Source organism: Jaculus jaculus, chromosome 2 (genome assembly GCF_020740685.1).
Source record: "Jaculus jaculus isolate mJacJac1 chromosome 2, mJacJac1.mat.Y.cur, whole genome shotgun sequence".
In the NCBI taxonomy this organism is placed as follows: domain Eukaryota; kingdom Metazoa; phylum Chordata; class Mammalia; order Rodentia; family Dipodidae; genus Jaculus; species Jaculus jaculus.
Genome location: NC_059103.1, coordinates 180137706 through 180151815, shown reverse-complemented (window position 1 = coordinate 180151815; position 14110 = coordinate 180137706). Strand labels below are relative to the sequence as shown.

The 14110-nt window shown below is 36.5% G+C and overlaps 1 protein-coding gene across 1 annotated transcript in view; it reads right to left on the bottom strand.

Annotated features, from left to right (window-relative positions):
• Pkhd1l1 (PKHD1 like 1) overlaps window positions 1-14110 on the bottom strand; it is a 196807-nt gene that overhangs the window by 173281 nt on the left and 9416 nt on the right. The window contains exons 3-8 of the mRNA XM_045144474.1: window positions 9961-10105; window positions 8946-9054; window positions 6782-6839; window positions 4444-4537; window positions 623-676; window positions 39-112 (exon numbers count right to left, since the gene is read on the bottom strand). Coding sequence (XP_045000409.1) covers window positions 39-112; window positions 623-676; window positions 4444-4537; window positions 6782-6839; window positions 8946-9054; window positions 9961-10105 — 534 coding nt within the window. The remainder of the gene's footprint in view (window positions 1-38; window positions 113-622; window positions 677-4443; window positions 4538-6781; window positions 6840-8945; window positions 9055-9960; window positions 10106-14110) is intronic.

Genomic DNA, 14110 nt, shown 5'->3' with positions numbered 1-14110 from the left:
TTCTGTAGCAATTCTGAAGAAAGATAGCCAACACTTACCAATGTAAGTTCCAGTTATCTTACAAACCATAAAACCCATGTCTCCGTTTGGATGATCTAGCTTTAGACCGTACCTAGCAATGTAAATGTGTCATAGTATAGGTTATAGTCACATGAAATATTTAAGTATTATCTTCCTTTAAAAAAAATCTTACTAATTTCACAATAGGTTTCCATATAGAAACTATTGGTATGTTTTTAATTTTTATAAAATGAAAATGATTTTCAGGCTTTACTGTGGATATTAAAATAAAATTGATTTACCGATAAAATAATTTGTAATGGAACTTGGTATTTATCTTAACATTAATGTTAGAGAGTTTAAAAGGCTATCAAGTGAAATATTTATTTGACAAAGGTATTTCTCAAAGCATTTTCCTCATAATAGCCTAAGTAATATCATGCTAAATTATAAGCAGTGGTGGATATGAGGTAGGAAGCAGCTGGCTACATAAATACTAATTTATTGCCTGCAATAGTATAGCATATTCTGTCCAATAATGGATTTAGCTATGTAGTATTGTTAATGATTACCACTTAATACCATTACTATTTTTACAAAGAAAATCATATTAATTACTCACAAATCATCAGATTGTGGAACAAGCAGTTCACAGGGCATGCCTCCAATATAAACCCTGCATAAATATTTCAATTAAAAAAGACTTATATTTAATACTTTATTTCAAAATGCCATTCCACCTACCAAACTCAATGACCACTTTGTATTCTTTTTGTAATCAGTTATTATCCATCACTCATTCCTTAGACATTCACTATACATCATGATATGCTCATTGCTACTGTATGATGTAGCTGTTTTATATCAAAAACTTGTTAATAAGCAGTAGGTTCTCTACTTGGTTCCATGTCCTTCATAAACTTACCTAGTCTGATTTTGTAACACTGGATGAAGGGACAAGATCTGAGAAGCAGAAATCCCCTGGCTTCCTGCTTAGTATATTCTGCACATGGAAGTATATTCTGCCTTGAGGGGGGTCCTGTGTGTCATGATTAACATGATGGAAATGTGATAAACAAGCGTCTAAGAATGGCTCTTCCTCTCATTCATAGGTGAGGGGAAAAAAATGCCTCTGAGTAGCTATTATATCTCAGATGTAAATTCTGAGAGTACACAATCCCCAGAGTATACAGGTTGGGTAGCCTGATCGCTGAGCTCCTTTCTAAGTGATTTTGTGATTGTATAAAAATAAGCTTCATTGATCATTTGGTATGACACAGAAATAATTCTAGTTATAGTGGGTAAGAAAGGAATAGAAGGGGTGGGAAACAGTAATTTAGACCCAAACGGCAATGGTACCATAAAATTCTAATTCCTAAAAGGCAGACCAAATGGTTGAACCCTCACCAGGCCCTTATAACAAACACCTGAAACACAAGACACTGGAGAGGGTAGGATCAATCTAACCTAAACCTTCTACATCTGCCCTCCCTCCCTCTCCCTCTCCTCTCTCTCTCTCTTTCTCATCCCTAACTCTTGTATATTAGGTATATTCTTCCTCATTTTCTTAGTGGGCACTGACCTGTGACTCCCAGTATGGGGCTATCATCCACAATGAGCTTTTGATCAGAGAAACCTACAGGCTTTCCTAAAAGAATGACAGATTTCTGTCAGAGTACTTGATGACCCACCAAAGGTTAGTGGTAAGACCCTATTGCTGAAGACACCATATGCAGCTGACAGGTAAAATGGAATGGCATGGCTGAAAGCTGGAAGAGAATCAGTCACCAGACAGTCAGCGCATCTAGTGCCAGAAGGTGCTACATGGGCGACTGGGGGAAATAACCAATATCTCTCCAAGCAACTCATGGTCTAACCTACTTAGCAACAAATAACCCATTGTGATGCCCACACAAGTGCCAAAGTGGCACACAGCCATGGTGGGGAACCAACTGCTCTTGATTTGGCTAACTGATCCCCTCAGTGGTACAGGACCCATAGCTGGAGCTGGGAAACAAGTCAGAATCATATCCAAACATAAACCCTCTCTCCAATATCAAGCTACCATCAATCATGGGCTACAAGAGGGCCTACACCTATTAAAATCTCTATTAAAAAAAGTAAGGGTCATTTCATTTGTTCTGGAACTAACTTACTCTCCGTTGGAGAATCTGCTTCTCTTTTTCAGATAGATGGAGATCCTAAGGAGAGAGCCACCCCATCATACCTCAAAAGGGCCCTGGCGGAAACTAAGGAAAATTAGCGAAACAAGCAACGGTGCTCTTTTCCTGATGAGCCAGATACCAGCACAAGGGGGAAGGAGACCAACACAGAGAAAAATCAACTCTCACCAAATCAGAGAGCCAGAGCCTCAGAGGCCCCCAACACCTCATCACTGAAGCAGACCAAAATTGAACCCAACATGGCTCAGGGATATTTTGTGGAAGAGGGGGCAGAAAGAATGTCAGAGCCACTTGTTGGGTCAGGATATGCAGAGACATTTATTGTACCAATAACTGTGGGCTAACTCCACAAGGCATGACCCATATACCTCAAAAGGAGGGGCCAATGGGGAGGGGGTAGGTCATGGATGAGCCTAATAATGGTACCAAACTGCCTGTATTTGCTGAATAGAAAACTAATAAATTAAAAAAAAAAGAATAGATATTTGTTGAGTTGCAGGCAGAATGTAGAGGTGGGTCTTGAGGGACCTAGTGAAGGTGTGGGGTAGGAAAGGCACTGACAAGGGTACAGTTCAGGCACTCAAAACATCAGGAGCCTGATAGCTGTGAGGGTCCCAGGCACTTCGCGGAGCTGATCTAGTATTAGGTCTCTGCAAGGTGGGGAGTCACTGACAAGGAATCAGGAGAAAAAAGAGGCGGCAAGGGAAAGAATGTTAAAGTGGGTTATGGGTTGAATAGGGAAGAACTTCCCAAAGATGTTCCTTCTTCTTGGAGTCAAACTTTCTTGTATAATAAGCAGTGAATATATGCATAATAAAAGCAATGCAATTTAAAAAAAGAAAGGAATGTCTTTCTTTTTGAAATGTATTATTATTATTATTGCTATTATTATTGTTGTTGTTGGAAAGGATAAATGAGAAAATGTCTTTTTTTTTTTTTTTTTTTTTGGTTTCTAAGGTAGGGTCTCACTGTAGCTCAGGTTGACCTGGATTCACCATGTATTCTCAGGGTGGCCTCGAACTCTCAGCAATCCTCCTACCTCTGCCTCCCGAGTGCTGGGATTAAAGGCGTGCACCACCACGCTCGGCTAGAAAATGCCATCTTTGACTATAAACTATAACATTCAACTATGATGAGTCAGATAAAATCTTTGCTTATACTATTTGTGTACATAAGATTTATTTTTCTAGTAATTATTTTGTTGTACATAGACAATCAATATGAACAATACCAAACTGTTATAGCTGCATACAACTGTGACTTAATTAAAAATTTTACCTCATAGTAAGCCAGATAAGTCATTTTTTTTCACTTAGTAAGACTTTTCAAATTGCTGTTTTAGAAAATCATATATGCATATATATGATATTATATCCTTTTAGTATTTAAAAAAAACTTCCAGTTTCAGTCTGAATTATTCATCTGTCAACCTATTTTTACAAGTATTTAATGAGCATGAAGCATCCTGAAAGTCATGATACAGGTATATTTCTGTCAGTAGGAAACAAACAGATTTTGGTCTTCTAAAGAAGGGCTGAGATAATGCCACCTATATTACTGGAGAATGCCCTAGTGACATTTTCAGTTTCAAGTTTAAAATGTTGATAATTGTTTTTTTATGCTATATAAATAGTCAGTGTGATAATCTGCCCCACAGCTGGCAAAGAGAGGAATCCAAACTGTATCCCTGCCCTGCTCATGAGTTGTTGAGTGGATCTAGATTCAGTTCTCTCTCATCTAGCACAGGGCAGTAGAAAAACTACCAAATTTGTGTAAGGATCACTAGGTTCTTCTTCTGGCCTGAAACTTAGAGCTATATGAGTTCCAAACATTAGGTATTTTAATATGCAAAATGAAGCAGATTAAGTAGCAACATCCTCGATTAATAAAATTTCATAATTATAACTCAGTTAGTATAGGACTTGTCCCCATGTGCTTTCTGTTAACAAAGTCTATCACAAGAAGAAAGAATTCTGCCAAATGAGAAAATTAGAAATTTAATTGCATATTGACCATTGCTTCATGTCAATCAATCAAACAGTAGTCTGTTTTTACTTTCCACAATATGACTTGAAAAACCCTGAATAGACTCATCAAATTATACTAGGTATCACTAATATCTGTGACTCTCACTCAATGTCAGTTATAGTCATTTAAAATATCACTATAGTGGGTATCAATATCACTAAAAGCTCATAACTTTTGTAATTTCAAATCTTATCCACGAGTTATAGGAATATATTTCCACAATAAAAATTACCTCAAAATCCTAACATTTCTCCCGTTTGAGCTTAGTGCAATATTACTTCCATAGACATCAGTGAAGATTCTGCCTTGGATTGTTATTATTGTACCTAAAAAAAAAGAAAAAAGCAAAAAAGTGGTTCTGTGTAAAAATATCTATACATATCCTTCATTCCAAAATACTAGAGATGATCCCAATAAAACCAGAATCCAGACACATATCTGTCTTCAGCATTGGACTGAAACTTCTAATAAATACAATAAAATATGAATTTGTCTAAGCATAGATAAGTGAGACATACCATCAACAACAGAAATGAATTATTGAATACAATACTGCTTGAATCAACAGGCAATTTATTTGAAAATCTAATACAAGAAATTAAACCATAAAAACTATTTGAAGCTGGGCATTGTGGCACACACCTTTAGTCCCAGCACTCAGGAGGCAGAGGTAGGAGGACTGCCTGAGTTTGAGGCCACCCTGAGACTACATAGTGAATTCCAGGTCACCCTGGGCTATAGTGAGACCCTACCTTGAAAATAAAATTTAATAAAAAAAACGCTATTTGAAATTTTTATAATAATCAGGAAGGTGGAATGTTTTATAGCATATAAATGAAAAAATAAAGATTAAAGTCAATAGACTTGATAATAAAAAGTTGAAATTTGACATAAAAATTACTAATGAAATATCAAAGCAAATAATAAGTTCAAAATATATCTTCCACATATATGACATATGTTTAAGTTCATTCAAATCCAAAGAAGTCTTAAAACTTATTTAATATTGAAAAGGATGACTAGCTCTAAGTTAAGTCAGGGAGCTGGACATTGTGGTATGCATATAACCCTAGCACTCAAGAGGCAGAGGCAGGAAGATTGCCCCAAGTTCAAGGCCAGCCTGGTCTTCATAGCAAGAGCCTTTCAAAAAAATTAATTCAAGAAGGTAAACAAGCCATATATAAAATAAAATTACAAATGTTCAGCAAACTTAACAAAGTTTAATCACACAATTCAAAGAATTGAGAAAAAGCTTAAAGTTTGCTTTATTTTTCATATAATTTTTTAGACAAGATGTTGCTACGTAATCTCCTAGACTGGCTTCAAATTCAAGATAACTCCTTCTTTCACCTCCTGACTTCTGTGATTCCAGGTATGTGCCACCACTCTAACCTAGCACAAAAATTCTAGGAAACAATTGGTACCTACAATTGTCCAGTTTATAGACAAGGGCATTATCACATATTTCAGTGAGATTATAAACTAATATGATCATATTGTCAACGAGTTAAAAATTAAATACATTGTAGCATTTTAAGATTCAGCCTTTGAAAATAATATTTTATAACCAAACAGTAGGCAAGATGCGCCCATTGATACAATAGTGGCATGAGCATTATAGGAGTAACAATGACTTTCTAACCAGCTCCACTGGAGGAATTTCATATCTGATACTGGAAACCTGGCCAAAAGCCTATGGCTAGGAACATAGCCCCTAGTGTGTATTCCACCACTATGAGTATGCTAAATGTACAGACAGCATGTCGAGATGCCAACTAAAAATAGTTATATTTGTTTCTATAGGTTAGTACAGTTTAAAGTCTCAATCACAGAAATTTCTTATCATAATGGGCAGTGGTTAATGCAAAGATGCATTAACCTCTGCAAAATTACTAAGAACAAGTGACTACTAGGTGCCCAGCCTCAAGGACATCTAAACTTCCCCATTCAAGGCTCACGGAACCTTGTGAAAGAGGAGGCTGAAAGAATATACGAGCAGAAGAATGGATAGGAAGGCTATGAAACACTGCCTTGTGGATATGACATGCTCTTTTCATTCATGAATTCACAGTGGCTGTGGTTTCCTGCACAAGACTGAGCCTGTCAATGCATCATCTTTGATCGGGGAAGGACATATGAGATTCCGCGCCTCCTAGAGCAGCTAATGTCAGCTAATGGTTGCTGGGAGATGGAGTAAAGTTTGTCACTGGGATAGCCACTGGCAAGTTGCTTATTCCATGGTAAATAAATTTCTACCCATGCAAGCACCTCTAATTTAGCTCAATGAGATTTTATTTTAAAGGCCTGACAATAGATGAGGATTAATGGGGAAGAAGAGAGTGTTAATGGGAGGGGAGAGGGATTAAAGAGGACGATTTGGGAGAATAAGAACAAAATAAAATTACACATATTTCTTAAACTGTCAAAGAAACAAAAAATTAAAATATCTAAAAAGAGTTTTTTACAATTATAAAAATAATATTGATCAATTTTCTGGTATTCTACTTTATATACTAAGAAGGATATTAGTTACCACAAAACCAAATCATTTCAGCTGTTGTAGGACAGACCTGGAGCTCCAGACAATGGTGTGATGCTCTGTATTGTTGGTGTTCTAAAAGGTTTTGCCTTTAAAATAACAGCATTCATTAGCATCTGCTTTCTATTTTGATTCTAATCTTATGAACTAAGTCTATTTCTTATATTATTATTGTTCAATATTTATCCATAATGTGACAGTCAATATACTCATTTATCATAAGAAATGAAGCTCAGAACATTTTGCACTAAGATCTTTTCTTTTTCTAAAAATTGTCCTTTAAAATATTATTAGCTTAGAATTTTAAAACTTAATAATCCTTTTGTTAGCAGTGTAAGACAAATTACAGCAGTAAGCTCTTTAGCAAAATTTACAAGCAATGATGAAATAAAAATTTTTTAAGTCTATTTTTGTTTGAGACCCTTAAGAAAAAAAATAACAAAGTATATGTCAATAACTTATCTCAGGAAAGTACATGTTATTCATAATGCCAGTGATAATTTTCTATAGCAATACAGGCGTAATTCTTAATTTTGTCTCCAATTCAAACTGGAAAAGTGAATTCCAAAGAGGTCACCAGTATAATGGAAACTCTTCCCCAGTGGTATGCAGAACAGTGGCCTTTAAAAGGCACCATGGCCCCAAACTCTGACTGTGCAGTTGGAGTTAAAGTTGCTAAAAGATGGCCTTAAAATAAGGGGCTCTGGATTGTTGAACAGGTCCAAGGTATTCATAAGGATCTTTGTAAAGGGAAAAGGGAAGCAGAGAACTCACAAAAATAGAGGAGATAAGATGTCAGACACAAAGGGGGAATGATGTAATAAGGACTGGACCACCATGGCTGGCTTTGAAGACAATGGAAGGAGAACATGAGTCAAGAAATGTGACAGCATTTTGCAGCTGGCTGGGACAAGGAAATAAGTCCTCTGTAGGCTCTAGAAAGAATGCAGCACAGACGTGTTGAGTTTTGCCTAGTGAGATCCATGACAGATTTCTAATCCATAGAACTATAAGATAATTGATTTGTATTGAAAACCACTGTTTGTGATAACATGTTGCTCTAGCAAATAAGGAACTAATGTCTATGTTTTAAATATACTCAAGCAGACATATTTCAAAGAACTTCATAGTTAACAGCTCAGATGTGGAGCCACCTGTCCAAATTGCCATAGTCATGTGACTTTGGGTAATATAATATCTATGTGCTTAGATAGTATAATAATATCATTATCCAATTATAGAATTGTTTTATAAAATAAGAGTTAGCAGTCAGAAAACAGAACATTTCCAGGCATACATTAAACACTGCATTAGTTATTAGGTATTGTTATGCAAATAAACATATGCTGATTTCTTTTTAAAAGTCAAAATGAGAATTATTTCTTCAAAATGGAAATAATACAATGTAAACAAGCAAAAATGATATTAGACAGGTAAAGAACAGAACTGATGGGCAAAATAAAAAATCCTCAGTGACACTAGAGCATTTTTGTATTCAGTAATTAACATCGTAATGCCTAAGTAGAATTTTTTAAAAAAATATTTGTTTATTTGCAAGGAGAGAGAGAGAATGGGCACCACTATAAACAAACTCCAGATGCATGCACCACTTTGTGCATCTGCTTTATGTGGGCACTGAGGAATTGAACCCAGGCTATCAGGCTATGCAAGTGTCTTAACCACTAAGCCATCTCTCTAGCCCCTTAACGTAATTTTCAGTATTATGTGAGAACATGTTTGAAGACAATATATTTTCATTAATACTTTTGTTTATAGTAAACAAATTTGGCTCCTATGTTAAATGTAGGCTCACTACATTGGCAATATACAAGAAGGAAGAACAGTCATGTCTCCATTTAAAGTGAAGTGGTGAATCCTATGAAAGCAAGAAAAGAAAGAATCAGATCCAGAGCAGAATACAGAAAGAGAGAAATAAAGTGTGAACAATAAAAAAAATCAGTCAGAAATATGGGCAATTCCTTAATAAAATTAACTTACAAAACAGAGCAGGAAACCAGAAATAAAAGAGGTTTAATTACTATGGAAGGTAATTAAAATAAGAAATAATCTTCGGTTACATGCTAACATGTTTTTAGTATGGAAAGAAATCATATCCTATATAATTTAAAATAAATACCAGTTCTATCAAAAAGGAAAAGAAACTCCATCATATGTAAAGAGAAGTCCCCACATACACTGAAGCTGCAAGCCCATCTATTGGCAGGCCCATGACACGTGTTGTTCTCTGCAACTGGAACCCCATCCACGCTGACTCTAACAGTGTAGGAATCTTCAGGCATAGGTCTAAAGGATCAAGAAAGAACACATAAAGCACATAGTAACTTTAATATTATAAATAGTAACAATGAGACACACTGCCCCGATCACATCATTTTAAAAATAAAGTTGTCTAAAATACTAATTGATGTGTAATAAGTTCCATTTCTATATTATGAAAATAACAGCTGCATCCTGGACCCCTCACAGCTCAGCAAGTGTCTATTCTGACTATGCTTCTTTGTTCCTATTAAAAATGAAACAAATGCAGTAATCATTTACAATGCATAATCATATAAAGTACATCATCCCTCGAACATACAGTCATATCATGCTATGCTTAAAAAAAAAAAAAGAACTAATCAAGTTTCCCCTTAACTAAGACTTTTACATCTAAAAAAAAGCAAGTAAGATACAGATGAGAATCCTCCTGGAAAAGTGCTATTCTAAAGTCAGAATTAAAAGTTGCATTTAAAAAAATGATTTAATTTTTTTCCTAAGTTGCTAATGCTGATAGACAAGAACTTGAAATATCACCATATGTAACAATCATCTTTAAGCTGAATAACTATGCAATGATTTTGACCAAAATGAATCAAACTGGATAGAAAAGCAGGAATTGGGTATTGTGAGGCACATTATTACCATTTAATGGTAACCATTCATCTCCTGGAAAAGGCCAATAATGAAAAAATAATAGCTCTAACCACATGAGAGTGCATACAGGGTATATTTTTATCCTGACAATATATGCAAAAAAATTACAGTATACAATAATAAAGGAATAAAAAATATAAATATCATGAAATAAAAACTTTGATGTGTTACTAGAAATATGACTGATGATAGTGATTGAATTGCTAAAATACCAGTATATGTAACTGATTTCAGATATGGGAAATATGATGTTACCAAAGGTATTTTAAAACAGACCTGGTGTAGCATGTAATTTGAGTTGAATGGCTTGAATCCTTTTCTACGTCACAAATAATTGACTGGAAAGAAGAAACTAATTGTACACTATTTCCCAATTTAGCATTATCCACTCCATAATTAAACTGGTTTGCTTGAGAAAAACCTGCAAGAGTAAGAAAAAACAACCATTATTTATGACATTAAACTTTCTGAGATCTAAAAAATTGAAACTTATTGTTGAAACATTCAGTAAGTAATATTGAATAGTGCTGAAGTAAACAGTTGGTAGTCTTTGGTAGTCTGAAGGTAAAATGTCCCCCACAAGCTCATGTACTTGAATATTTATTCCTCAGTTAGTGGAGCTATTCTGCAAAGTATAGAATCTTTATGAGGTGGAATTTTGCTGGAGCAAGAGTGTCACTGAGGGTGTCTGAGATATAGCCAAGCACCATTCATGTACTGCTTCTCTATGTGTGTCTGTTGCTCTCGCTCTTACTCTCCCTTCCTTCCTTCCTTCCTTCTTTCCTTCCTTCCTTCCTTCTTTCCTTCTTTCCTTCCTTGCTTTCTTCCTTCCTTCTTTCCTTCCTGACAATGTCACACAGGCTTTCTGCTCAGGCATGACCTCCCTTCCCTGTCATGATAGACTCTATATTCTGGAAATATATCCAAATAAACCCTTTTCCTTTCATTAGCTGCTTTTAGTAGAACATTTTGTTCAGTAACAAAAAAGTAAATGATATAACCCATTTTGTGTTTATCCCTATGACTGTAATATTTAGGCACACAAATACTAGTCTTGAGCTTATTTTTGAAAATATTACATCACAAACACATACACACACACACACACACACACACATATATGTATATATGTATATGTATACATATATACATATGTGTATCTTATACTTTCGTTCACCCATAGATCTTATATGCACAAATATATTCTATAATATTACACTTTGGAGCTACTTGTGGGTATGTGCTATGTAAATTTCAATTTCCAAAGTCATTTCATCAAATAAACCCTTGGTCAGCCACAAAGGTATGTTGTGGAAATTTCAATAAGACCTGTTGGAGACTACTCCTTATATTACATATAACTTTTACATGCTATATCTTTTAGACAAGGTCTCATGTAATCCAGGCTGGCCTGCAACTCCTGAACTTGCCTCTGCCTCCTGAGATCTCAGACTATAGGCATGAGCCACTATACCTGGCTTAAGACTATATATATATATTTTTTTTTTTTCAAGATAGAGACTTATGTTAGCCCAGGCTGACCTGTATCTCACTCTGTAGTCCCAGCCTGGCCTCAAACTCACAGCCTTCCTCCTTCCTCTGCCACCCAAGTGCTGGGATTAAAGACATGTTTCACTATGCCTAGATAATACCTATGTTTTTTTAAATTATTTATTTATTTATTTGAGAGCGACAGACACAGAGAGAAAGACAGGTAGAGGGAGAGAGAGAGAATGGGTGCACCAGGGCTTCCAGCCTCTGCAAACGAACTCCAGACGCGTGCGCCCCCTTGTGCATCTGGCTAACGTGGGACCTGGGGAACCGAGCCTCGAACCGGGGTCCTTAGGCTTCACAGGCAAGCGCTTAACCGCTAAGCCATCTCTCCAGCCCAATACCTATATTTTAAGCACAATTCATAGTTAAGTCTTGGACGTCTTGAGCAGCTAAGAGCTCATCTTAATATGTAATATAAGATGATTGTTATGATAAAGTACAGACTTCATGGCTATTAGCTTGCCCTGAGTCTCTAGCAATAGTCACCATACCCCCTCTTTGTAGAATGTCCTCATCCTTACAGCATTGCAGATCATAGGATGACACCAGCCTTCATCCCTGAGAGGTCTGAACTCTTAACTGACTTGCCCTTGTGGGTTATGATTGCTCCAATTGCCTTGTCTTAGTTATCACTGTCCATGTTAGTCAAAAATTGTGGCCAGACATACCCTGAGTTCCAGGCACACTCCTCCCTTCCTGTATTATGCAAAACCTGCATCACTCCTCCATGATTAACAGAATTTATTATCTCTATTAGTATACTCAAAATGCTTCATGAAATCAAGCTAATTAGGTAGTGGTAATAGTTTTAGTTCAGTTCTCAATCCATGTTGTGATCCCTGGGAGAAGCCTCTCCAAAGCTGGGAACCTACATCAGAAATCCAGCCCAAACTAAAGTTACAAGAACAAACCAAACAAATTCTGTTCAATCTGGACACTGGGGATGATGGCAAAGGAAAGAGCCTTTTGCTCCCACATCATGCATCCTATCAAACAACAGTGCATGTATTGACTGCTTCAATTTGCATATGGCAGGTGATGGGGGAGGCATCATGCCATCTCATAGGATGCCTTCCTTAATACGGCTCAAATAGATTCTTCCCTGGCTCTGTGAGTCCAGATGTTGCAAAGTGACATACATTATGTGGGCATGTGTCAATGATCACAGTGTTTGCATTATAGAACGGATTCCTTGTTCTGAGACAATATTTTGTGGAATTTTATGGCAAATAAAAACTGGGCTCTAAGCTCTCAGAACATATTTATGGGAAAGGCACTATGGAAGGAAGGCAAAACATATCCTGAGCAAGTGTCAGTTCCTATGACAAAAAAAAAAAAACAACAAATATTGGCTCTATTCATAAGAGCAGGAGAGAGATGTATTATTGTGTTACACAGTGACTGAGTGGGCTCCCTGAGAATTCAATGTTGGTTTCCACTACAGGAAATCATGCATTCAGCAACTGCCTTGGTGAAAGGCAGTGCGTGGTGTTGGAGCTGTCCATGCACAGTGCCCACCCCGTGGACATTCTTCATTGCACAAGCCCCTAGTTGGCCAAGGAGAGGAGTTTCTGTGTGAGTCATCCAATCAGCCCACTTGCTCCACTCCTCTGCGGGAATACTCCCTTGTGGGAGTGAGCATGGGGCCTGAAGTTGCATGCTTTGTTCTCACTGTTATGACTCCATTTTTCCTGGATTTTTCTAATACTTTCTTGTTCCGATCTTCCCATCCTGTTCTTGGCATACCTTGAATAATTATCCACCATTGCCTTGAAGCCCAAACATAGCTTTACTATGAAACACTTTCAATGACAGTACTGGCTACTAGGGAGCCCGACAGTAGAAAGTGAGGTAACAGCCCAAAGTGACTTTGTAGCATATATGTAAGTGAAGTCAGAGGTGATGACATGGAGATGTGGCATCACACAGGTGACACATGATGTAAGTAGTCTTGAAAACCTCTCAGAGGGAGCAATGTACAGTAATGTTTAAAGAAAGTACATTTTAGGTAGAGGAAACAGAATATGCCAAGGCCATGTTGGTAGAATTCAAGTAATTGCAATTGTTGTTCGAGAAATGGTAAGACAGGAAAGGAGAATAGAATTTGGATTTGAGACAATTTCTATGAGCAGGCAACCATTGGAGTTGTAGAACAGGAGTCTGGAATAATCTGACTTGTACTCTCCAAGATTCATTAGCTTCTATTTTTTCAATATTTTTTAAAATTTATTTGCAAGGAGATAGAGAGCTAGAATGAATGGGTGCACCCAGGTCCACTAGCCACTGCAAAAAAACTCCAGATGCATGCATTACTTTGTGCTCCTGGCTTCATGTGGGTACTGGGGAATTGAACTTAGGACATTAGGCATTTCAGATAAGTGCCTTAACTGCTGAGCATCTCTCCAGCCCCAACCAGCTGCTATTTTGAGGATAGACTGGAAACATTAGAAGATGGTTCTCAGTAAGGAATAATAAAAATGAAGGAATAGGTGATTATTAACTTAGAGTTCATGAGCTGATTAAAAGGAATAACTATTGCTAACTTTTTTTTCAATGATGTTACTGTTAAAGGAGGTAGAGAAGTTAGGCTAGAGAGGACAGGCAAAGAAAGAGGAAGGGTGGTGATTTTGCTTTTAGTTTTTTTCCAGGTTGGCAAAATAGTGGTACATTGGCATATTGATGGACGTAAGCCAATAGAATGGAACAAATGACTAATACAAAAAAAGCAGAAACTTATTCTACTCTTACAACAAATACATGAAAATTCACAACTACACTTGGAGATAGTTAAACAAAAAGTATTTTATGCCACATGAAATATTATATAATGTTGAAACAATATTAAATTTTGAAATACATGAAAAAAATTGAA